The sequence below is a fragment of the Eubalaena glacialis genome, chromosome 20 (assembly GCF_028564815.1).
Source record: "Eubalaena glacialis isolate mEubGla1 chromosome 20, mEubGla1.1.hap2.+ XY, whole genome shotgun sequence".
NCBI lineage: Eukaryota > Metazoa > Chordata > Mammalia > Artiodactyla > Balaenidae > Eubalaena > Eubalaena glacialis.
Genome location: NC_083735.1, coordinates 6,538,138 through 6,565,180, shown reverse-complemented (window position 1 = coordinate 6,565,180; position 27,043 = coordinate 6,538,138). Strand labels below are relative to the sequence as shown.

Below are 27,043 nucleotides of genomic sequence, written 5' to 3'. Positions count from 1 at the left end.
GTAAACATAAAACTTATCTAATATTATAACTGAATGATACCTCAGTTAAAAAAAAAAAGAAATGTAAATTTTAAAAAATTAAACAGTCTTTACCCCATTGCCGAGAGCCATATCACTACATATTTTGACCACTGTCCTATTTCTCTGGGGGATTAACTGAACACCAAATTTACTTCAAACCAACCTGAAATCCAGCTGTGCTCCTCCTATCTGTCAGTAGAATCTCAGAAAAGTGGGTGCTGGACAAACCCCACTGGACGAGATGCAGCTTCCAAGGTGGCTGAGGAAGGGTCCATGGGGAAAGTTTTCTTTCCGAGCTGACTTTTATGCTGTTTCAAGCTCACAGGACCTTGTTAAGCCTTTCGTACCCAAGGAAAGAAATCTGTCACAATAGATAGACAATAGAATTGGTTGCTCATCCTCCTCACACAAGATTGTTTTCCACCCTGACTGTTCCCCAGAATCCCTTGTGGAGATTTGAGAAGTAATGATGGATCAGTATCATCCTTGTATGTGCTCCTGCAAGTGAACTCAGGCCTGTGGTTTGGGAATTGTGCTACTTTGTGCTACAAGAACACAAGTCATCCCAGTGGATATCCTGGAAGAATTTCCCTTGAGATTTACATTCAATATTGGTTTGTGTTGAAGGATAAATTCCAAGTCCTGCAGACAAAGTGGGGAGATCTGCTTTGTGAGAACATTCATTTTTTTCTTGGGGAAAAGTACATTGCACTAATTATTTTAAAAACTGGCTTGCATGATGGCTGATAGTTTTAGGCATTTTATGTTCCTGGAGGTTTATTCCATGAGTTTATGTGGGGGTAACAAGGCTGGGTTCATCTTTAGTGAGACTGCTGGGTGCATAATTCAGGAATCAGCTGAATAAGATAGAGAGTACGATCCTGGAAGGAACTCTTTGTCCACTTAGCTCAATTCAGAGGTTTTGGGACAAAATAACAAAAGAGATTTCTGAGGTCTGGGAGGGAAGAGATGCCTGTCTCTTTAGCCCCAGGTGGTTTCCATCTGCAGAAATATGTTGAGGGGCCTCAAAAAGTGTAGGACTAGATAGATGTCTTTGAGACTTCCTCATGACCTTGCCTGACCAGGTTGGTGACATTCTGGGAAACCTGGCCAGTGGAGCTGAAGATCAGAGCTGTGTCACCACCAGGGCCTGAAAGGGTAGACGGGGTTGAGGGACGTTGAAATGAGTGGAGCTGAGTTGTGTGGAAAGAGCTGTGGAGAAAGGGGACACTCAGAGAGTGGGGCTGAGTCTCTGCCCACTTCCCAGGAGTACAGACCTGAATCCCTGTGTTTACAGGGGCACAAAGAAAACCAGACACCGACACTTGGCTCCTTTAGCCACAGACTTTATTGTTTGAATATTTGCAACTATTATTCTATACACAAATTTTAATTTCTTCCAAACTCTACATTCTATATTGCTAGATCACTTCACTCTCCATTTTATGCCACATTTTCATGAAGAGGTATTTCCGCAAATCACAATTTGCCTGAATGCGTGTTAAAGGATTCTTTTAGAGGCTCCCCCTCCCACTCAGAGGGTCAGTTTTTTCTGATATGAAATCTAGCTGTAGCTCCACTTTGATTTTTAGGATTGCTGAATGCTCAGTGCAAGAATTTAATGTTGACTGAGAAATAAGTGATCACTGAAGACTTCCCTTCCTTCACGACACTGAGGGTGTGTTGTACAGTCAGAGCACACGTGTTCCAGAGAGGTTGCTCTATGAAGAAAGAATTTCTCACGACTTTACATTGATTCACTTCTCCAGGATGAATTATTTATAAGTATGCTTTGGTGTTGCTCAACATACATGGGTAATTCTCGAGAGTTTACATCTTAGTTCTTGTTTTAGTGTTTATTTTTTGGAGGAGTTTCTTGTGCGCATCAAGCCTGGTGATCAGCTGAATGTTTGTTAACAGTGATTACAGTCTTAGTGGTTCTCCACCTGGAGTTGGCTCATGTTGAACAATAATTATCAAAAAAGAACTAGGGCCTGGTTATCCTCTGCTCAAGTCTCTAGGGCAGGGGTCCCCAACACCTGGTCCACGGCCTGTCAGGTACCCGGCCGCACAGCAGGAGGTGAGTGGCAGGAGAGCGAGACAAGCTTCATCTGCTGCCCCCCATCACTCGCATTACCGCCTGAGCCATCCCCCATGCCACCCCACACCCCCCCTGCCCGTGGAAAAATTGTCTTCCACGAAACCAGTCCCTGGTGCCAAAAATGTTGGGGACCACTGCTCTAGGGTCTTTAGAGTGGGGAGCTGTTGCTGAAAACACCCATATTGTATTTATAAAGTGAGTTCTGCTAAATTACTTAAAATTAGGCCAATGATTAAAGGCTTTGCCACAGAGACAGGGCACGTATGGATCCACATCCACAGGTGATGCCTGTCTGGACTGAGGAGTGTGATGCCTGAACGAGTGTCCATATTGATTACAGACAGAGTTTCTTTAGTGGGTGTGAACCTTGGTGTGGTTAAATGCTAAAGCTATGGCTGGTGTTCCATCCACATTCCTCACATGTATGATGCCATGTCATCTCAGGTCAGAACGTCTACTGAGGGCCCTCCTGACTTTCTCTCCAGTGCTGGGTTCCCTCATGTCGTCTCAGGGAAGAGCCACGACTGAAGCATTTCCCACACCACTGGCATTCATAGGGCCTCTCTCCTGTGTGGGTTCTCTCATGGTGTCTCAGGTTTGCATGCTGACTGAAGGCATTCCCACATCGCTGACATTCATAGGGTTTCTCTCCTGTGTGGGTCCTTTTGTGCCGAGTCAGTTCAGAAATTTGATTGAAGGCCTTCCCACACAGAAGACATACGTGTGGTTTCTCTCCAGCGTGGGTTTTCTTGTGCGTGCGAAGTCCAGAACTTTGACTAAAGGTTTTCCCACACAGATGACATTCATAGGGCTTCTCTCTGGGATGGATTTTCTCATGTTTTCTAAGGTAAGAGATTTGACTGAAAGTTTTCTTACATAGACAGCATTTATATGGCTTCTCTCCTGTGTGAGTTTTCTCATGTCGTTTCACGTGGGAACTTTGATTGAAGACTTTCCCACACACATGACATTTATATGGTTTCTCTCCAGTGTGAATCATCTTGTGTTGTCTGAGCCTAAAGCAAGTACTAAAGGCTTTCCCACATAGAGGACATTCATACGATTTAGCTCTAGTGTGAATGTGATCCTGTCCGTCAAGGAATGACCCTTGACTAAGTGATTTTCCACGCTGTTTGCTGACATTACTTTTCCTTCTTAAGGGAATTGGTGAATGTTGAGGTGAAGATCTAGGAGTAAATTCATCACTCAAATCAGTCCATTCAACAGGATCCCCTGGTGTGTGAGAAACCTGCTTTGGGAAGGAGATATGAGGCTGTTACTGGTTCGCCCACGTCTATGCAGACACTCATTCCTCTACATTTACACCCTAGAGCATCAGTCAGTTGTAGTCTCCTGTTAAAATGTTTCCAGTGTCAGTTGCATACACATGTTGTGTTACTCCCTTGCAGGCACAAACAGTTCTCTTTTATAGTTTCCTAACCCAGATATCAGATTAATTTTGAAGACTTCAGTCTGCTGTAAAGACTATGAGATGAGCAATGTTTGTGCAACTGCCTTTTTTTCTTAGGTCTCATGTTGTCGTTTTGAGCTCATATTAATTTCTTAACTGATTTCAGCCTATCCAAAAATATTCCCAGAAAGAGGTCAATCTCCACTTAATTACATACCAGCAATTGTGCTCAATTGCCAACTTATCTCACTGCCAGGTCCTTCATTTGGATGACTGTTGTTCTACCCATGAAACTTACCATTGGCATGGTGGCAGATATGTGCTTCCTGTAGACACTTTGCGTGAATATCATTTCTTGTCTAAGTGGACTTTCACTGTCTAAAGAAATGGAAAAAATATAGATTTTAGAATGGCATTAGGGAAATAGAAATGTAAAGAAACACCAAGGTCCATGTCAGTATCTTTCAAAAGTTGGCACCTAGTTGGAGAAACAATGTATAATAAAGAAATACTCAAGGTAGTAGAAATACTTTAAAAGTCATTGTCTATTAGAAAAAAACAGGATTAAAATATAAAAATGTAATGTGGTGGAGAGACATTGGGTCAGCAAATGATGGAAAACACATTAAATGGGACGATCAGGACAAGAATCACTATGTGAAAGTTTAACTGCAGTAAGGGCACAAGCACCCTTTTCCTTAAAGAATAGAAAATGGCAGGAAGTAATATGAATTTTCATTGCTAGATGCAAAGAATGATAACAACATGAAGAATTTCAGCCCAATGTCTTCACCTCCAGTTTAGAATATATCGCTCACTTCATAAAACTTTCATTTGGTGTTTCCAAGGACTTAACACACTGACTGAAACTTTCTTGCAGTGAAGCACAGGCCCCTGATTCTTACCTGGACTCGGGCCTTGGAGGCATCCTGTTGCTTCACTCCACAGCTCTTTTCCTTGTTCGAGCTGGGAAATCACATCTGATTTGCTGATCTGATACCCTGTTTGATTTGAAAAAGAAAAAAAAGTGTTGGATTTTGAGGCTGGGCTAATTATCCTTTGCTGTGCTCAAGTCCAGGGTAAGGGAAAGAGGAAAATAAAGAGATAATTGAAGGTCAGTGCAAGCAACAACATCTTCAACAGACAAAAGAGTGAAGGTCCTTCAGCAGACCAGGAGGAAATCCAGAGCAGCAGCAAACACAGCGAGGCCCTCTAGCGGCTGACGCCTGTGCACAAGTTCAAAGAGAGATTACAGAATCCTCAGTGTTTTCCAAATGGGAAAGATTAAAAGACTCTACAGTGGGCTGAATATTACTTTCAAACAGGAGCCAGTAAGGATATATCTTACAGGAATCATCAAAATTATGTCATATACACGACTCTGGTCTCAAGCCTTCATGGAATGACTAGAACAGAAGAATCATTTTTAAAATATTTGATCCATTTACTTATGCATTAAAATATCCATTGAATCCCCAGTTCTGTTCTGAGTGTAAACACTGAGTGGCAACAGAGATATGAAATGTGGCCAAGATTACCTTCCAGTGTGGTAATGAAAAGTGCCATGGAAAGAAACGTCTTCCTCTTAAGTAGTTATGAGGACTTTCAAAGAATCAGAAAGGACTTGGAGTGGGACACAGGGAAGCTGATCTAAATGCCTGTTCAGTGAGTGAATGAATGAATTGGATACAGGTGAACGTACATCCGTGTTGACAGACTCACCTACGGAGACCAGATGACTGATGTTCTCCAGCATCACATTTCTGAACAGGTTTCTCTGGGATGTGTCCAGCAGGGCCCACTCTTCCTGGGTGAAGTTGATCGCTACATCTTCAAATGTCACTGATTCCTAAAACATCAGGGATGTTCTGGTTTAGACAGAGCAGTCCCTACCACTGTCCAGAGTGGGAGGGTTGAGATGAGGAAGTGATGGGGTCCGGGTGGATAAATGATCACACTCTGTGTGGGGTTCTCCTTGGTTCTCTGCCAGCGCTGAGCTGGTGTCTGCCTTTCAGGTACATTCACGGACACCTACACACTCTGACGTCATGAACCTTTATTTTACAGAAATATCACTTGAAGTGTGTTATAATACGAAATGGACATTTTTCAATAACCTGGAAATTAGGACTTCCAGACAGGTGATTATAAAATATTCACTTGCAAATTCATAACTCAATTTCTGTTCCCTAATAATTTCAAGGAACTGTGCAGATTCATGACAAGACAAACAATAACCATGATGGGCTACTTTGAAAACATGACTTTTGTTTTAAGTTATTTCCCTAGAGAAACCTTTCATTTCCCAAATATGAACTGCTTTAATAACTTGTTATGAGCTTTAAAACATCCAATGTATTTTTCTATTAAGTGGTTCCTGTCTAGCAAACCTACAAGAAATACATTATTCTATCAATCAAGACCCATGAAGGAATGCCTAGCATTCCTCAGAAGTGAAAAAATTCATACAGAACTTGGTACCAGGAGGCGTTTCCTCTTAACACTACAGGACACAGGTGTTCATAACAAACTCTGAGGTCAGATGCTTCAGCAGCATAAGCCGGGGACTCAGGTGGCTGGAGTGAAGGACAGACCCAGCCTGACCATCGCTGTGACAGGAGGACTCCCACTATCTACATTCTCTGGGACCTAGACCTTAGTTATCACAGTTTCTCTTGTAATCTAATCTTGTCTCCATGCTGAGAGATGAAAGAAGCCTAGTTATTGGCTTTGTTTTCTCCAGTTTTAAAAAAATCTATAAAAGAACCTAATTTTATTCTACCTACTCTAGTCTTTCTCCTTTCTTTTTAGAACAATTAAGAAAATGCTCCTCCCTACATATTCCTTCCAGTTATCAAATATGAATAAAAGGTTAATTACTAACAGGTATATAAAATGTGTGATTTGGGGAAAGAATGCTAATGATAGTTTGGTGACTTTTTCAGAAATCTTCAGTAGTGCATATATACTGAATAATTGTGAGACGTTTCAAATGGAGAAAAAGTAAAATGATTCCCCTTTAGTTCTAAACCTGTGTTCTGCTCTTGTCAACACTGAACAGCCTCACACCAGGTGGTGTAACACTGGATTCGTTACATCACAGGCTGTAACCTCTGAGTCTCCAGGGACTGGAAGATCTGCTCCTCCCTCAGCTCTGCTACCTGCCATCACCGACTCCTAAGCCCAGCACATCCAAAAACGGTCAACAAGTTAATCTTTGTTTGCCAATCAGGACAAGGGTTGAACAAGTTAAAAGAAATTTTCTTATCTCTTCTGTAAATACATATGATTAGTGCCGGCTCTCATAAGTTTAATTAAAGAATGAGATTAGTTTCTGATTAGTCCTGACCCATGATAACTATCCCAGAGTCCTATAGCAAAGTAATTTGAGCTCAGATGACTGAACACTGCCTGAGTAAACTTAGAACATAGAAGTCAGTTTGAAAATCTCATCCATCTAATGGCACTCAGGGTGTAGCTTCAGGAGGAGGCGTTGCTACTCACCAGAGGCTCCATCGTCAACAACTCAGTCGCCAGGAGTCTTTCTCGGGATTTCACTCACAGCCAATCTGAGCACTGAGCAGGCAAATCTGAGGATGGAGAAAAAGCCATGAGACTACAGTCCTGTGCAGAATTTCCAGACCCACCTGAAATGGAGCTCCAAACTGTCACCTGGGTGTGACCCCCAGCCCCTCAAACCAAAATAATTGATGCACTCTAAGAATCTTCTCTGCAGGGTAACATGTTAGAAGGCTACAGACGTGGGTGCTAATAAAGAAGGTCAAACTACAGACCTCTTACAAATAAGCCATGATAAGCCTTGAGTTTTGTGTGTTCAGCAGCCTAGGGCATCCAGAATGATTCAATGTCCACCTTGATTCAAACTCTTGGGAATCGTGACTCATGCCACGTGTAGACTGTGGTTTCCTCCTGTAGGGAAACACTCTGCAACTGCTCAGATCATTCTCTTGCCTCATGCACCCACAGATAAACTACATATTATGACGTAGTAACTCATTTACCCAGGACAATTCACTATGCCTAAGGGACCCCCAGGAAATACTGTGTAGGATTGGATTAGCCAGAGAACATGGGAGTGTTCAAGGAGGGAAGGAAGATCTAGGAAAACTAATTCAGACTTGGCCGTGGATTATGTTTGGTTTTGACATCAAGGCAAATTCAGAGTGAAATGGACTGTTATTTTTTACTCTCAGGTTATTTATTCTATAGGTAGATAGGAATATGTAAGTCCCTATCTGGTATCCAGGAAATCCCCAGGCATGTGCAACAGGGCATCCCTATAAGCAGAAAGAACCAATATACCTAGGAATCCCTGTGCAACACCATCTCTCAAGTAATAAGAATCAAAGGTTAATATTTATTAATTTTTTAAAATAATTAAAATAAATACCTCAAGAGATTTATTTTATTTTGAGATACTTATTTTAAAATATCTATCTCAAGACATGTAATAAATAAAATGTAATAAGTAAATAAATGAAGAAAATCGCTTGATGAAACCCATAAAAGGAAATTAATCCAGAAAGGCAGGAAATGAAGTATTTATAACAACAAAAAATAACACATAAGATACAGATCAACGTGCCAATAGAACTTTGCAAGGTGAAAGAAGTGCTCTGTATCTGCATTGTACAATACAGTAACTGCCACACATGTGTGGTTATGGAATACTTGAAATTTAAGTAACACTACAGAGGTAGTGAAATATAGCTACTTAATTTTATTAATTTAAATTTTATAGTCACATGTGGCTGGTAGTGACTATATTGTTGGGACCAAAAAACAACAAAAAAAGACACAAATAGTCAAATCTAGAATTATGAGAGTGATAAAATAAATCTTGGCACAATAAAATTTAAAGACCATAAGAAGCTGCTTTGATAGGACAAAAGTCTAAAGACAGATACGACTTAGACAATTTTAAGGGAATGAAGCCACCTCACAACTCACTGTTTGGAGAATTTACCAGAACCCAAAATCAGAGGAGCTAGTGAAGCTGAAATAGATTCAGAGGCAAGTTCCACTGCAAGCAGCCAATCCCTCTTCCTCCACCATCCCGAACTGCTCCTGTTCTGTTTCTTCTTCTCAGGACAAATGCCTCCTCTGTTTGACTTTCCTTTTACTGGAATCCTAATCTGGCTACATTCCAGGGACACACCCTAACTAGACTCTAATAGGGCTTCAGACTGTGAGCCCCACACCCTGTTCAATTGGATTGGATTTTCCAGACTGATATAAAATTATAACCCTTACACACAGTTGGAGAGCAAAGATGAAAGGACATTGTAAAAGGATATTGGGAAAATCCACTTATCCTTTTTCATCCATACTTTTTATTGTTTTTTAAATTTTATTTATTTATTTATTTATTTATTTAATTTATTTATTTATTGCTGTGTTGGGTCTTCGTTCCTGTGCAAGGGCTTTCTCTAGTTGCGGCGAGCGGGGGGCCACTCTTCATTGCGGTGCGCGGGCCTCTCACTATCGCGGCCTCTCTTGTTGCAGAGCACAGGCTCCAGACGCGCAGGCTCAGTAGTTGTGGCTCACGGGCCTAGTCGCTCCGCGGCATGTGGGATCTTCCCAGGCCAGGGCTCGAACCCGTGTCCCCTGCATTGGCAGGCAGATTCTCAACCACTGTGCCACCAGGGAAGCCCCATCCGTAAATACTTTTGAGTGCATTCTATGTATGGGGAAACATTCTGTGTCTTGGAAATAAAGCAGGACATCAGACATAATGGAATTCTATGTACATGAAGCTGGAGTTCCTTGGAGGAAACATGTACTTACAAATAAAATGAAAGATGAGAAAATATGAAAAACTGAGATGTAAATAATGAGGTGACAATATAAGTTATATTACTGGGATGGAGAACTTGACTCTTAAAGCACTGGCTACGTAGAACTTTCAAGAACAGGTTAATAATTTATTAATTGTCCAAAGAAAATGGGAAGACAATTTTATACTTTATTTCTTGGTTAATGGAGTACATAGTACTCCTACATAGTAAAATATAGTAAATAATTTTACTTCCAGGTCATTCACAGTTGATTTATACATTTTGTAACAGGGAAGAACAAAATCTGACTCCATGTTGGATCTGTTTCTTTTACTTTAACCTTTGCTCTCCATTGCTTTTGTTACTATCTGTCTGTAGCTATAAGCATACATAATGGCCTGCCTCTGGGAACCCTGTCCCTCTGCCTGAATGATAAACTAAAGTGCCTTTGTTCGGCTCACAGGGAGACATTCTGACCCCGCCCACCTGTGAATGGCTGCAAGAAAGAAGAAATTAACACACCCCCTTCCCAGGCTGGCCAAACCAGGTGTTTTGCAAGACTTATGGCCCTTCTTACTTTACTTCCTCACCTCCTCCCCCTCTGTGTTCTATAAAAGAAACTAGCATCCAGACCCTGATAAGATGGTTCTCTAGGACACTAGTCTGCCATCTTCTTGGATGCCTGGCTTTCCGAATAAAGTCGCTATTCCTTTCCTCAACACCTCATCTCCAATTTACTGGCCTGTCATGTGGCGAGCAGAGCAAGCTTGGACTCGGTAACAAATTTGGCTTAGCCAGCCAAGAGCCTTGCCGATCATGGCTAGCCGGCCCCGGTCAGGAATTTTGAGACAAGGCCCTAGCAGCTTCTGGGACTATTTCTCCTGAGGATCTTCCCTTCAAAATTCCCTGAAGTGGCACCAGCTACCCCAGCAATTGGCAGTTGGAGCAAGGAATCAACAAACTTCTGCGAGACTCGCTCTTTGTAGGGTATGTAGCTCTGGTACTACTGTGAACAAAGACCCCCCCTCAATTTGTTTTGAATTTGGTTGGGCTTCCCTGTTGGAGAGGGGAATTGTTCTTGGACTCTACCTGATTTGGGAACCTGTTCATTTGCCTGCATCAATGTTGGAATTTGTTTGCGTCTTTTGTGTTTTGGTGTTATCAAACTTATAAAAAATGGGAAATATTCCATCTATTCCAAAGGAGAGCCCTTTGGGGCGTATATTAGATAAATGGGCAAAACATAGCCATGAGTCTATGACTAAGAAAGAGGTGATATACTATTGTAATAGAGTGTGGACCCAATATATATTAGGATCAGAGGAGCGATGGCTCCTGAATGGCTCACTCAATTACTATACGATCTCGCAATTAGAAGTGTTTTGCAAAAGAGCAGGGGAAAGAGACGAGATTCCATATGTAGAAGCATTTATGCTATTGCATCAGGAGGAAAGGAGTCAGAGGGCTGCCCCCTTATGGTGTAGCAGTCGAAAGGAAACCCAAGGGCAGACCTAGACAAAAGAGCTTTAACAAAATTCAGGAGATAAAACAAAAACCAAATGAGGATCCATCGGAGTTTCTAGAAAAGATTTACCAAGCTTATAGGCACTACACAGGTGCAGACCCTGAGAACGTAAGGATGGACCTTCATCAGGCAAAGCGCCCCACATATAAGAAAATTACAGAAGTTAGATGGTGTATGTGGAATGAACCCTTCTCAATTAGGATGTTGCTTTTAAAGTATTCAACAACAGGGAATGACGACAGAAGCAAGAAGATGCAAAATGCAAGGCAGCTTTTCTGGCAGCAGCATTGAATTCCTGGAAGGCGAGTAACCTAAAGAAAGGTAAGCAACCACTGGGGAAGGAAAAATGTGCTTACTTCAAGGAGGAAGGGCATTGGTAAAAAGATTACCCTAGACTAAAGAATAAGAAGGAGAATAATAAAAAGGAGACAGGAGAGAGGAACACTCTGATAATGAATGAAGAAGCCCGGGGACTCCCTTGGACTTCAGGCATCCGATTCTAATTTCCCCACTGGAGGCCCAGGTAACTTTGACAAGTGGGGAACAAGTTGATTGACTTTCTAGTAGATACGGGTGCCACATACTCTGTGGTAAATACTAAGGTTGCACAGAAAACATCTCAGTCTATCGTGGTCATGGGAGTTTCTGGAGAAGTACAAAACTGTTTGTTCTTACAACCTCTAGAATGCCAACTAGGGGACCTCACCTTGAAACATAGCTTCTTATATATGCCAGAGTGTCCAATCCCCCTCTTGGGATGAGATCTCCTTTGCCAAAGGGATGCTGGGACACCTAATCTAAAATAATATACTGAGACAAGAGGCCCAAAAGGGAATTCAGCCAATTCTGGAAAAGTTTTCGAAAGCAGGACTGATTAAACCTGGCAGGTCCCCATATAACACCCCTATCCTCCCAGTCAAAAGGCCAAACTCAGCAGAATATTGCTTTGTCCAAGATTTGAGGGCTATTAATGAAGTAGTCCAAGACTTACACCCTGTGGTGCCTACTCATACACTCTGCTCACAACTATTCCAGGAGAATGCGGCTGGTTCTCAGTCCTAGACTTAAGAGATGCTTTTTTCTGCATTCTTATTGCAGGAGAATCACAGCAGCTAAAAGTAAAACATTCCAACATAGGTAAATGGGTATGTCAGTGCTTCCATATCATTGAGGTAGCCACCCAATTCTTTGAAAAAAAGAAAAAAACTGTCCTTGTTTTACAAATCTAGTCTTTACAGGACCAGAGGGGTAGCTCCAAAAATAATCCGAAGCCCACCAATCCTTTTACCACTCCCCAAACCTTCCTTACTTATCTTACAAAGTCATCCTAGAAGAAACTCGCCTGTATCTTTGAGATGCAAATGTCCTATCTGGTCTTGTCAGGAACCCTTATCTCTGCCATCCTTTTAAAAGAGGGCAAGGTATAAATAGAAATCCTAAGTGTCTTTTCTGTAAATATTAGTAAAAAGATTTAGCCATCTAGACAAGGGAGCTTGATTTGTTCCATCTGCCAGAAACCCAATTTTAATCCAATCTCTTTTGTAAACTGATGGGTTTTACGTTGTTGTACCTGACTCAGGGCTGAAATTTTGAAATGAGAACTATGAGGTCTGTTTGTGTGTTTGTATGTGTCTATGTGTGTTGTAGACGTACGGTATTACCAAAATTAATTCGTAAAAGAGCTCTACTTAATTGACTAAAAATGAAAAACAAAACTAAGTGCTTATATACTCAGGAATACAAAACTGGCCAGGATGAATTTTGGGCTCACGTAACCTAGAAAATATTCAGCATCAAACTGATATCTGGTATTGAAGGTGGCTTAAGCTTGTTGATCTAATTAATATAGACCTGTCTTTATAGTCATCATTATTGAGTATAATACTTTCACTGCACCTAGTGTTCCCGGTGAATTTCACGTTCTTTCTTTGTCATGAAAGAATTCGGAGATGAAGTGATAGGTAAGAATCAGATTTATTTAGAGAGAAACACACTACACAGACAGAGTGTGGGCCACCAAAGGCAAGAGACTTCGAAATATGGCATGGTTAGTTTTTTTGTTGTTTTTTTAAATTTATTTTATTTTTGGCTGCGTTGGGATCCTCCCGGACCAGGGCTCAAACCTATGTTCCCTGCATTGGCAGGCGGATTCTTAACCACAGCACCACCAGGGAAGCCCCACAATAAAAGATTTTAAAGGCAAATACATAACAGATCCCTTAAAAGGTAAAGAACTTAAAACCTGTTACCAAAGGCAGTTTAACATTTTAAGAAAACTTGTCCTTTTAACAGAGAGAAAGGCCAAATTCAGGTTTTGCACCAGCTTACTTTTAAAATTCATTTACTCAGTTAAATTTATTCTAAACCTAGTCAATCCTGACCATGCACAAAACTCTTTTCTCAGGGTTCACTTTCCACAAAACTTCCATCACTTTCTGTATCCACCACTTTAATTTTTTCCATCCAAAACCATCCAGACTTACTTTCTTTTCCCTTAATAAAATGCAATTCCATTCCTCATACCTTCTTTACTAAAAACACACACCTTACTTTCCGTAAAAATTTTTTTCACATCGAGTTACTTTTCTCGTTGACCAATTTTAAGATAGAATGAGGTCTTATTTCACCTCTAGTAAACCTAGGTACAACAGAAATATTATACTTAACATTGATGACTCGAAAGACATGTCTATATTAATTACACCAACAAGCTTAAGCCATCTTCAATGCCAGATATTAATTTAGTATTGAATATTTTCCAGATGACATAAACCTGAAATTCATTCTGGCCAGATCATATTTCTGAGTATTTATATAAGCTGTAAGCACTTAATTTCCTTTAAGCCAATTAAATAGAGCTCTTTTATGAATTAATTTTGGCAATACCATGCACCTACAACACACATAGATGCATACGAACACAGAAACAGAGACTTCATAGATCTCATTTCAAAATTTCAGCCCTGTCAGGTACAACGTAAAACCCATCAGTTACAAGGGGTTGGATTCAAACTGGGCTTCTGGCAGATGGAACAAATCAACATCACTTGTCTAGATGGCTAAACCCTTTTTACTAATGTTTACAGAAGACACTTAGGATTTCTAAGTGTCCTTTATCCTTCACAAGTCAAGTTCTAAATTGCTTTACACTCTTTGAAATTTGCATTTTATTTTATTTTATTTAAAAAATTTTTTTGGCTGCGTTGGGTCTTTGTTGCCGCCCGAGGGCTTTCTCTAGTTGCGGCGAGCGGGGGCTACTCTTCATTGTGTTGCGCGGGCTTCTCATTGCGGTGGCTTCTCTTGTTGCAGAGCAAGGGCTCTAGGCACGTGGGCTTCAGTAGTTGCAGGACGCAGTCTCAGTAGTTGTGGCGCATGGGCTTAGTTGCTCCTTGGCATGTGGGATCTTCCCGGAACAGGGATCGAACCCGTGTCCCCTGCATTGGCAGGCAGATTCTTAACCACTGTGCTACCAGGAAAGTCTGAAATTGCATTTTAAAAGGATGATGGAGATAAGGGTTCCTGGAGAAGACCAGGTAGGGCTGGAGTATTACAGGGAGATTGGCATGGCACCAAAAGCCTGTATTTAATGAATTTTGAGATTAGGGGTTGGAGGCCTTGTTGAGCCTCTGGTTTTATAGGGTATTGGCACCTGGAAGGGAAGTTACTAGTTTCCTTTAAGGTGATTTTTATAGGAGTGAAAAACTTTGCCTTCTCTGGGATTCCCTGATCCCAGACCTGCGGATCTATAAGTTTTTTAATTTGGGGGGGAATATTTTGGGTTGGGCTGTCCATATCTTGTGTAATACATAGTCCAGCCAAAAACATTCCTTGGCTTTGGTTTTCAGAGACTAAGAGTTGACCACAGGCTGAGAGAAAATCCCTTCCCAATAATGAGCTGGGGCATTCAGGCATGACAAGAAACTTGGGAGTTACAAGACTTTTTCCCCAAGTGCAAGTTAGAGGGGTTTTAGTTTTGGCTTTCCTTCGACCCCAACAATAGAGCAGATTACAGGGGCAAGGGGCCCAGCGTGAGAAGTCAGGACAGAGTAAGTGGCTCCTGTGTCCACTAGAAATTGGACAAGCTTACCTGCCATGTCAATGGTCACCCACGGTTCCTCCCGTGTGATGATGACTGTCTTCTCGGGAGCCTTGGGAGGTCCCAGGTCCTGTCAATCAGCCACTGCCATGACTGGCATGGAGGAATTTCCTTGCTCCCTTCGGAGCTGGGGCAGTCCCTCTTCCAGTGGCCCATCTGCTTGCAGAGTGGGCATGGCGTCTGGGGTTTAGGCTGGGACCTGTTTCCTGAGCATTCCTTGTTCCAGTGTTTGGGACTCCCACAGCTGAACAGGCTCCCTTCCCTGGCGGAGGTCTTCTGGGAGTACTTTTGGGGTGACCAGGAGGTGGGTTAGGTCTTGTCATGACAGCTGCCCAAAGCCTGGCTTGCCGTCGTTCCTTCCTTAAGTCACACTGTTCCTTCTTTTCCTCCTCAGCCTGGTCTCTATTGTTAAAGACACTGAAAGCTTGTCAATAAGGTTAAGAGGGGTTTGGGGCCCCATGGCAAGCTTCAGAAGATTCCGACGGATGTCAGGGGCTGATTGGCTGATGAAGTGGGTTGCACATACAATGTGTCCCTCAAAAGTATTTGGGTCTTCTGTCTGGGGCCCCTTTTCTTCCAGGGGTGCCGCTAGAGAGGGCTTTTGTGTAGCCCGAATGGGTCCCAACCGGCAAGGTTCCCTAACATAGGACTTGCATAGCTCTGGGTTTTCTCTCAGGGCCATAAAAGCCTGTACATAAGGAACTTCTGTCCATCTCCCCTGTCTTTTGCAAAAGGTGTCTAACTGTAGGATGGCATTATAGTTGAAGCTCCTGTTTTCTGGCCAGGCCTCATCGTCCTTAAGTTTATACATTACAAAAGAAAATGAGCTTTTTCATTTTAAAGAATCTAGAGAACACTTGTCCCAGTGACTCAAATTGCACCCGAGGGGTGAGTCCTTGGGGATGGTGGAGGCGTTCTCCGTCGTTCCCTCGGGGAGCAAGTGCTCCTGCACCAGAGAGGGGCACTAGGGTTAGGCGGTCCCATGGGGGCTCTGAAAGACAGGACTGGTCCCAGGCACCCCGGTCCAGCTCGTCCTGCTGACTTCATCCACAGTGGGGGCCAGGTACCCACCCACGTGGCATTCCTGTTGGCCGCAGCGTCCTGGGGCCCGTGTCTTATCCTGGCATCCGCAGTACCCGGGATGAGTGCCCTTCCTGAGGTTTCTCTATAGATTCTACAGATTAATCCCTGTGTTCTGGGATATGTTCCCCCTGGACATCCTCGTGGTTCTAAGACCTATCTAACCAAGTCCCAGGCTTTTTCTCTAAAAAGGTGGTAAGTTTCAGAGAGCAGGCACTGGCCATTAAGGGAGATGGTTTCTGAAAAAGAAAACAACCCTGTCTTTTCCCATCCCTTTTGTGGGCGGCACCCCTGGGGCCTCGGTGTCACGCTCTCCCCCCCCCCCCCCCCCCGCCTTCCCACACGTGCTCTGGCCAGCGGGCCACTGTGGCTGGGCGCAGGGGCGGATCTGCAGCTGAGGCGGCGGCCTCGTGACTGTCATTGGGGGGACGGAGGCCCCGCGACCCTGAAAGGACCCTCCCAATCACTCGACCCGGGGAGGCAAGCGCGGCAAAGGCGGGTCAGTGCCCGGGCACGCACCCCCGGGGCGGGGCCGGGTGCAAGGCCCACCCAGCTTGAGCCGCCTGCCCCGCCCTAACAGGGCGGGGTGACGTCAGGGTGGACCCTGGAGGGGGCGGGCCAAACACCAGGAGGCTGGCGGTGAAGGGACGGTCCCACTGCCCTAAGTCCCAACCAGGCGGCGCGGGACCCACCCCCTCCTGACACCCCGGGGACCGCCCACCGTGGAGGGAGCGCCCTAAAGGGATGGCAGCTGCAGTAACCAGGGGCACGAACTCTAAGTAAGGCTGTAGTCCATCTTTTTACACAACTGGACCTGTGAATAGTTAATTAAATGGTGCATAAGGCAAACCCAGAGGGCAAAGATCCTATGGTTAGGGTCCTTAGCTGTCTGTGAGGATAGCTGGAAGCTTTCCCTGGCATGCCCCGCGCATATGTAACAGTAAGAAGTGGAAGACCTAGCGGCAAGGTTGGAAAATGCCTGGCAGATTTTTTCCCCCCGTTTCCAGCAAAGTCACGAGATAAGAGTGGCAAGTAAGAGTGACGAAGGGATGCAGAGTTGAGACAAGGATAGTTAGGCAGACGTGGACCAATAAGCCTATGCGGGTAGCCTCGGGGAGGGGGCGATGTTATGCTCGTCCTGAGCCCACATTTTTGCTGCAATAGGTCTGAAAATGAGACAGACTATAAGAAAGAGAGGGAGAGAGAGATGGAGATGGCTGGAAGTAAGGCCGCGCTTCTCAGGCCCAAGAGAGGCCAGAGGCTAAGTCCAAAAAGGCAACAGAGAGTAAGAAAGCAAAAGAGAGAGGGTGGGAGGGTAATGGTGAGTAGAGCCCCTCAAGCCCAAGAGAGGCGAGAGGCTGAGGCTTATCGTATTCTTCTGACTCGCTTCGCCAGTAGTTCGAGGTGAAGTTAAGGTTCTCTCTTCGCCGCGGAAGAATTCGGAGACGAAGTGATAGGTAAGAATCAGATTTATTTAGAGAGAAACACACTCTACATCCAGACAGACTGTGGGCCATCTCGGAAGGCAAGAGACTTGGAAACATGGTGCGGCTAGTTTTTACGGGCTGGTCATTTCATAGGCTAATGAGTGGGAGGATTATTCCAACTATTTGGGGGAAGGGGCAGGGATTCCCAGGAATTGGGCCACCGCCCACTTTTTGACCTTTTATGGTTGGCCTCAAAACTGCCATGGCGCTGGTGGGTGTGTCATTTAGCTAAAGTATTACAATGAGCGCATAATGAGGCTCAAGGTCTATTGGCAGTCGAATCTTCCGCCATCTTGGACCCAGTTGGTTCTAATCAGTCTTTGTCATGTACTATGGCTGTGTCATTCTTTTAAAGGTTGTGCTCTACCCCATTCCCTCCTGTTGCACTAGGTTTAATAGAAGTTAAATGAAATCTTGTTATATCTGTTGCAAATTTGTCAGCAAGAAAGATAACTTGGTATGATGAAATTTTTATGAATGAATTAAATGCAAACAAGATAAGAGCTTTTAGGTAAACTGCATAGGAATAATTACATTCTGAAAATTATCTAAAATAGTCTCTCCAGATTTTGGTAACTATTACTTGCCTCTTGGTTTTTACTAGAAATTAAGGTTTTTAAGAGTTGGGGGTTCTAATTTAAATAAGTAATTAAAGCTACTAAAAATAATAAAACATTTCACTATACAGTAGGAAAGTGGGATATGTGCTTTGAGTAAAAAGGAGTTTTATGCATGGTCAGGCTGAGATTAGATTAAATTTAATTGGGTAAATGGATTTTGTTATTAAAAGTAGACTGGTGCCGGACCAGGCTTGGTTCCTCTCTGCTAAGAGAACAAATTTACTTAGAATGCTGCTTTTGATAACAGATTGTGTGAACTATATTGCCTTTAACTGATCTGTATTTGTTCTTAAATATTCTATCTGACCAAATGTTTAAAAAAAAAACTTTTTGATAGTTTTGATGAACTTCCTATCAAATTCTAATTAAAGTTCTTTTGATTTCAGCTAGCCTTGGGATGCTTCAGAGGGCCCCTGAGAGCCTTCCCTAATGCGTAGGTTTTGCCTGCAGTGGATTTGGTTGGGATTTTTCCTTTTGAACTAGCCTTAATCATTCATTCAGCTTCATCTCCGATGGGGCATTGGTTGGGGTTCTCCCCTTTTGGACTGACCGGGCATTGGTTGGGAGTCTTCCTTTTTTGGGGCTAGGGAATTGTGACCCTGAGAGACCGATCTGATAATAGGACTTGTGTGTGACGACACCAGGGTCTCCTTCCCTATTGCGTTGGTTTCGCCTGCAGCAGAGCGCTGGTTGGGATTTTCTTCCTTTTTTGGGGCTAGGGAACTGTGACCCTGAGGCACCTCAGAAAAGAATATATACACACACACACACACATATATTAAACTGACTAGAATTTGTTGGTATGCTAAATTACACAGAAAGCATTGTCAAATGTGTGTTAAGCCTCCTCAGATTATACGGTATGAATAAGTGTTATTAATATAGACATTCTAGAAATTATATAAAGTTTCTGAAATTTGTATATGTCCTGGTATAATGTTATAATTTTAGTTGTTATCTTAAAATGTTGTATGTCACAGCAACTTGGATAAGCTTCTTTGCCAAGAAGAATTGTAGTCAGATCTTTAGCCTTGCCTTTTAAAGACCTTTATCATGCATAGGCAACTAAGGTGATGCTTTGCAAAACTGCCATCTTCAAGAAGACTCATAAAAAGGAACTTTTTTTTAACAAATATAAGTTTCTGATAGCCTTTAGATAATACCACTGGACTGGGTAAAAAATGACAAAACTAATGGAAAACCTGATTACTTCATCCAGATCTACAGGAATTAATTACAGGGGACTGAATGAACTGATGAATATGATGTCAACTTAAAAAAATGCACAACGTGAGAGTTGCGAGTTAAGTTTTATTTGGAGGAAAATGAGGACTGCAGCCCGGGAGACAGCATCCCAGATAGCTCTGAGAAACTGCTCCAAAGAGGTAGGGGGGAAGGTCAGTATATATGTGATTTTGGTGAAGAGGGAGTACATGCAATCGAGCACATATTTTTTGCAGAAGGTTTCTGCTAGTCACGAGGAACAGTCATCACCCTGAAGGATTTTAGTGCTTTTCCAGATATGAGGAGATACAAGAATTGGGCTCATAAAATCGGCTCCTGAAAATAGCTCACTATCTGAAGACCTGTTCTGCCAGTTCTTCCCAGAGCACAGAGTGCCTCATTTCAGCTCCGCGCCCTGAACTCCTTTCAGGGGGTGTTGAAAGTCAGCAGCTGAAGCAGCACATGATTTACTCCTTGTAGAGGTAGATGGCAAGTGCCAATGGTGAGTGCCAATTGTAGATGACAATGGTTTATAACTATGACTTTGGGAAATATACTAGCCTTAATCCTTGTTTTCCAGAAAAACCTTTTCTCTTAGGCCATGACCTACAATAAGTTGATGAAGTATACCTTTGTAAACAAAGATGAAACATTTATCTTTTTCTCTGTTCCTGATCCGCCAGAAGTTGGCTTCTCCAGCGGGCTCTCCTGTGGACTTGATTGTTTATTGTAACTGGATTACAACCAGTTATACTAAACATTGTTTTAATTTGTTCTTTGTTTCCAAACTGTTTATGCTTTGTGTCTCCCCGCTGCACTATGACTTCTTTGTCAATGTTACTAGCTGCATTACTTATATCCTGTCTATTTTTATAAAATTGTTCTCTCTTACAGTACCCAGTGTGTAACCAGGCCTCCAACAAAATTGATGATGGCTAAACATCTTGAGGAAATAGATCACATTTATGACTCTCATAGAATAATTGTAATAGTGTGATTCTAGGTATGGGAAGAAGCAATAGGGAAAACATTTCCTGGTTCATAATAGACTAATAAGACAGAGAATCCAGAAAATCTTTTTTATTTATTTAATTTTTTTTTTTTTGGCTATGTTGGGTCTTCGTTTCTGTGCGAGGGCTTTCTCTAGTTGCGGCAAGCGGGGGCCACTCTTCATCGTGGTGCGCGGGCCTCTCACTATTGTGGCCTCTCTTGTTGCGGAGCACAGGCTCCAGACACGCAGGCTCAGTAGTTGTGGCTCATGGGCCTAGTTGCTCCGCGGCATGTGGGATCTTCCCAGACCAGGGCTCGAACCCATGTCGCCTGCATTAGCAGGCAGATTCTCAACCACTGCGCCACCAGGGAAGCCCCCAGAAAATCTTTAATTATCAACAGGGCCTAATCTGGAAATTAGCACCTGGAGTGGCATATCAACAAGAATTTTCACCTGATCTGGGATGAGCCTCCCAGCTCTGTGGGACAAGATTTGGTCATGAAATGTCTCCCAAATATTGGTCTAATTCTGGACCAAAGGGAGGATCTGAGAAATGGAATATTTCCTGCCATATCAGTGAAGAAAGGATGTCACAAGCAGCAATTGCAGCCCTCCAACCTGAGCTGGTAAGCCCTGAGGGAACTCCGGAAGGAAACAAAGAATACCTGCCATCTGGCCACCATCAGACTGCAGCCACTCCCTATGGTGAGCCTTGAGGAAACTCAGGATGTGAAAAGATAGAATACTGGCCCCAGATAGGTGAGGTGCATATCAAAGGAATGATTTCAGCGAGCGCAAACTCTTGCATCTTCCCATACATAGAAAAGCCTAAATTCCTTAACTTGAGATGGCAATTTCCTTACAGCTGGAGAAGGGTGAGTCAATCTACATCTTTCTATAGCTATAAGCATACATATTGACCTGCATGGGGAACCCTGCCCCTCTGTTATGAGGATGATGTCCTACAAGAACTCTGGCCAGAGTGGGCAGGCAAGCCCAGCAATTGAATGTTAAACTAAACTGCCTTTGTTCAACTCACACGGAGACGTTCTGACCCTGCCCACCTGTGAATGGCTGCAAGAAAGAGGAAATTAACACATCCCCTCCCCGAGCCTGGCCAAACCAGGAGATGTTTTGCAAGACTTATGGCCTTCTTACTTTACTTCCTCACCTCCTCCCCCCTCTGTTCTATAAAAGAAACTAGCATCCAGACCCCGATAAGATGGTACTCTAGGACACTAGTCCGCCATCTTCCCAGACGCCTGGCTTTCCTGATAAAGTTGCTATTCTTTGCCTCAGCACCTCGTCTCTGATTTATTAGCTTGTCATGCGGCAAGCAGAGCAAGCCTGGACTCGGTAACTATTTGAGTGGAAACTTTATGGTTGTGCAGATGGCTCCTTAAGCTTAAAATTCCTGGTTCCCAAGAGGAAATAATTAAACTGGGGGCACAATAAGTATTTCATTGTATCTGAGGACATTTCAGTTATTTCTCAGAAAAATGCCTGGCAATCCTATGATTGAATTGCTTGTCAATTCTGTCTCCCATTCACATTAAAGAGTATTTCAAACCTTCCCCATTGCTATTCATTCTTCATGGACTCACAGTTTTTTTCACATTTATCAGGTTGTATATAAACTCTTTCACAAAGGAAATAGATATTTTTGTATTATTTTCTCAATATAAAAGTAATTTATTCATAGAAATCCGTAGAAACCTATAAAAAATGAAATTTTACATTTAAATATCACCCATAATCCTACTACCCAGCAATGATAACTGTTAACATTTTAGCCTAGGGAAATAGATAACTTTGGATGTGTATACATTCTACCACTAGGTTTAGAGTATTCCTGTACTGTCCTTCATTATTTATGCCATCTCCCTCATAACAGGAAAGGAATTGCCTTTAATCTCAACTTGGTAATTTATTTCTACATTTGTATTCAGTTCCTATGATCTCCTGCCACATCATGAATTTTATGTTATAATTTAAAACGTATACACTTTATTTTAAACTACTCCCTCTCTTGGAACTATCCTCTTAGCATTTAAATACATTATGGTATCATCCAACCTGAAATTTGAATTGAAAAAACTAAAACACTTTGAGCCCCTTTTACTTCCAGTTGCTGCCCTCTCGTTTCTTTTTAAATCAAGTTGAGGGTAGAGTCCATTAATTAACATTTCTCCTCATCCCACACCAATGTTATCTTTTTGTCCCCATTAATTCATGCACATTATTCTTGCCGGTAAAGCTAACATCTAATAAAAAAAGACAAATCTCATGAGAGGTCATCAGTCTTTATGTTATTTCCATCCTCAGCAGAATTTGCTTCCTTCTGTCGTGAGCCCTATTTTCCTTGGAATCTTATCACTTTTGTCACAGTTTGGGATACCAGAGGGCAAAGGAGATGGAGTCTCGTTTGCTGGATATTTATTAGGGAGTGATTTCAAGATGAACATGTTTGGAAACAATGAGGAGGAAGAAATGGACGCAGATGGGAAGCCCAGCTGCACCTCAGCCTGACAGCAAGGGTCAGCCAAGCAAACAGGTGGCTACTGTGCTGACACGGCCCTTCATATTTGTCCCAAATTGGACCCAAGTGCCCAGGGCTGTGCCTCCCCTACCTCTCTTCATCACTGCCTGTCAGCCTCTCTGGGGAGGCTGTCACCCTGAGGCAGGTGGCTCTTTGCAGCTGAGTCCCACCCCCTGCATGTGCTGCAGTTAAGGTCCTCTGGGGAGCCCGAGGGTGGATCCCACAGTCCTCATCACCCTGCAGATCAGAGAGTTATGAGGATGATGTCCTACAAGAACTCTGGCCAGAGTGGGCAGGTCTAGATGTCTGAGTCCTGTGAGCCCGGCCAGTGTGGATGGCAGGAATGCAGCCGCATCTGAGGGGTGACAGTACCCGGAGCTAAATGTCTGTACTAAGCGGTACTTCTGTGCCAGGTGTGGATCAGGACCCTCCCTCCAGGATACAGGAAACCTGTCCTCTCCCATCTCTTTAGATTTATTATTATCATGAATATAATAATTATATTTCCCTCACCATGATCATCATCATCATCGTTGTTTTTGTTATCCATCATTATATCCATTATTACCTTTCTTATTATGAATTATTTTTGTGGTTGTTGATATACATCGAAGAGACACTCTGTATCGGGAAGTGTTTCCTGCTGTACCACATGATACTTTTTCTTCCGAGGAGCATCCTGAAATATTCCAAGTCGGCCTCCAGAAGCAGGACCAGCATTTGATACCATGGGAGCCTCCGGGAGTGTATACTTTGCAGGCTTATGCCTCTGTTAAAATTTAATAAATACATTTAAAAAATTTTTAAACATCAAAAACAAAAAGAACATCCAGCTCTCCCAGTCTTTGCAGACACTGTTGTAGGACAATCCTTACTAGTTGGCTAGTTTTTTGTTTTTTAACTTACAATTTTTTAAAAAAATTTTTTTTTAATTTTATTTATTTATTTATTTTTGGCTGTGTTGGGTCTCCGTTTCTGTGCAAGGGCTTTCTCTAGTTGCGGCAAGTGGGGGCCACTCTTCATCGCGGTGCGCAGGCCTCTCACTATCGCGGCCTCTCTTGTTGCGGAGCACAGGCTCCAGACGCGCAGGCTCAGTAGTTGTGGTGCACGGGCTTAGTTGCTCCGCGGCATGTGGCATCTTCCCAGACCAGGGCTCGAACCCGTGTCCCCTGCATTGGCAGGCAGATTCTCAACCACTGCGCCACCAGGGAAGCCCAAGCTAGCTAGTTTTACTCTGAGCCATGAGATCATCCAGAGGTGAAAGGTTAAAGGCCACCTCAGGTCTTTTCCGAGCATGCTTCGTCTGGACTTGCAAATGCTTTCCAAAACCCCCAGTGTATGTTGCAGCTTTTGAATGTCTTAATACCCTAAAGATTTGGAAGCAGAGTTCACGCGAGAGTCCCCGTGTTTGCACGTGCCTACCTTGGCTGTGTACTTGTGATCCCACCTGCTGCTACGCCTTGCCTTCAGGGAACACTTTCTCATTGTGTAACCCGGCACTCTGACTCAGACTGTCTCCACGAAGTCCAGGATCTGTATCTGTCGTTCACCTGAGGGAATCTGTACTCTTATCTACCCTCTTTGTAGGTTGAGTCCTATTTTCAGTATTATAATTGTTAGTATCACTAGGATGAGAATGATCTTTGTTACTGTTGACATTCATGATTATTTTTACTCATATATTTGTTGCCCTTATGTATTGTGTTTTGGTTATATTTATACAGCAATGAATAGAGCCTCTCTACTCACCAAGGGTGTCTGATTTTCTGAAGATGTCTGTGAGGGGTTCCCCAACACAAATACTCATGTACTGCAGCTCCCAGCTCCTGATATTCCAGATTGAACCTTCGGCTTGAAGACGCTCCTGAGATACTCCTCATCCCCCTTCTGAGGCAGGGGCTCTCCCGGGCTGGAATGTGAGAACCAAGGATGATGTACTGGGCCTTCCTGAGACTCTGGAAAAAGTCACAAGTCCCTGCGAAGCCCAGCAACTGTTTGTAGCCAGCTGGAATCACCACCTGAGGGGATCTTTGGACATCTTGAGAAACCACTGAATTTTCTCCTTCAACTCAGGGACCCAGAAACAGCTCTTAATGACACAGAAGGCCAGCGAGTGAATGGTGGGCATGAGACTCCCGATATTTCTCTCAGATGCCCCCAAGGACACAAGAACCAGCCCGGAAAGGCTGCAGGGAGAACACGTCTCCCTCTTCAGAAATTTTTACTTCAGCTCGAAAGCCAGGAGACCACCATTGGTCAAAATGGCTGCTCAGAGTCAGCTACCTCGTTCCTCCTGAGCTGGTGACAACTTTCTAGGTCGCCTCTGGTGGCCAGGAGATGTTGATACTGCCCTGGAAGCCGTGGAGGAAGTGACCGGCTCACTCAAGCAACCACGGAACTTTCTAAGTACTCCGGGGAACCTTGGAATTTTATGGAATTTACTCCAATTGGGATATAGCTGATGATTTTTCTTATAATTAGTTTGGCTTATGTGTTTCTTTATTTGTTGAATTTTTATTTTGTTCATTTGTTTTTTGAGAAAGATGACGGAGGTAAACTACCATTCTCATCATTTCATTTCAAGGCTACAAGTATGAAATGATTTATCACTAGGATGTTAATGTTGTCTGTCCAGCTATTTATCAGGTTTCTCCAGTGGAAAGTTATGCTTTCGTCATGTCAAAAAATGCATTGTTTTGGAAGGATTTCACTATGCACAGCCCTTAAAGAGTGGAGAGTTCTACTCTACCTCCTGGATTGCTGATATCCGCCTGAATTATCAGGAATTCCTCTCCATGGGAGATTTGTACCCTCCCCCAATTTATTTATATAGTTAGTCTTTTATTTAAATCAGTATGAACTCTTGGATATTTACTTTGTACCCTGGGTTATAGTGAATACTACTTTAATTATTTTGTTGCTCAGAATCTTCCAGTTTTGGCCCTTGGGAATTCTTTTAGTTGATTTCTGTTTTCCTTTGACATAATTGCATCTGTGCCCGTGTGTGTATGTGTGCGTTTATTGTTTTGTTGAATTAACACTTCCTCACTGTCTGGAACTACAAGAGTCTCCAGGTTCATCTTGTACATTTCCTGCTCCAGACCTAGAATGACCTATTTCTCCAGGGACCATGGTTTCTTTTCATTGGCAAATATGTTCAAAAACAACAACAACAACAACGTAGATCTGAATGCGTCCATTGCTACAGGGGAGTGCTTGTTTCTTGGCTTCTCAGCTGACAGTGTGAGGAAATTTTTGTATGTCCTGACCTATGTATGTCCACCTAAGTTGTATCTACCGATCCATGGATCCATATATACATATAGACATAGATGCATGTCTATAAGGAATAATCGTCGTTTATATTAACATATTAATATTAATACTTACAATATTAAGCTATCAACATAGCTTAATATGATAAGCTCCGTCATCCATTAGCACATGGGCTATTCTAGCCGTTTCCCCTCACGTGTCTGTTACCCCCAGGCTAACTGCGGAAGAGCCTGTGAAGGGCTCACGTCCCCAGCGAACAGCGAGCTCCGAGCATCCTGTACCGCGCCAGGCCGCCGGCAGAGGGCGCAGGAGCGCCACGTGGCGTGACGCACATAGGGCGCATGCGCTTTGTGCCCGCGGACCTCGAGGACGCCGCCTGCCCCGGAGAGCAAGCGGTTTGTTTCCTCAGGACAGACCCGACCTGGAGGTACGTATTTTTCTCAAAGAGCGGGAAAGTGCTTTCCTTTTTGTGGACTTCTCCAAGTGTTTTATTCTTCACCTTCTCGTGCACTGATTTAACAAGACTTCTTTTACAGAAGTATGTGTTCAGTGAGGGGTTTGGGGTGAAAATCACAGCACGCTGTCGTATTTTTTACGGGTTCAAGATTGTTTCTGAGGGGAACTCCCGCTACAGATGCGGAGGAAGGGACCCGTGTGGACGCTGGTGGAAGCAGCACGACGAGCCGGGGTGTTTGGTCGAGTGACCTGGGGACACGGGAAGGGCCTGGTCAACACGCACCCGGTTCCCAGGCGAGAGGGAAGTAGTGTTTGCAACACTACATGTGTTTGTTACCTTCTGGAGGGTAGTTTTTCTATAAAGTGAAAGTAGTTGAAAAAACATTGAAAAATTGAAGACTAGGTGTATTAAAACTCC

General features: G+C 43.2%; 1 protein-coding gene across 1 annotated transcript; it reads right to left on the bottom strand.

Moving 5' to 3' along the window:
* Positions 1-2,576: 2,576 nt before the first annotated feature.
* On the bottom strand, positions 2,577-7,049 carry LOC133081478 (zinc finger protein 705A-like). Its single transcript, XM_061177614.1, has 5 exons — positions 7,038-7,049; positions 5,256-5,382; positions 4,439-4,534; positions 3,832-3,911; positions 2,577-3,209 (listed from the first exon to the last, which is right to left on the bottom strand). Exons 1-5 carry the CDS (start codon positions 7,047-7,049, stop codon positions 2,577-2,579), a joined length of 948 nt encoding a protein of 315 aa, XP_061033597.1.
* Positions 7,050-27,043: the final 19,994 nt, after the last annotated feature.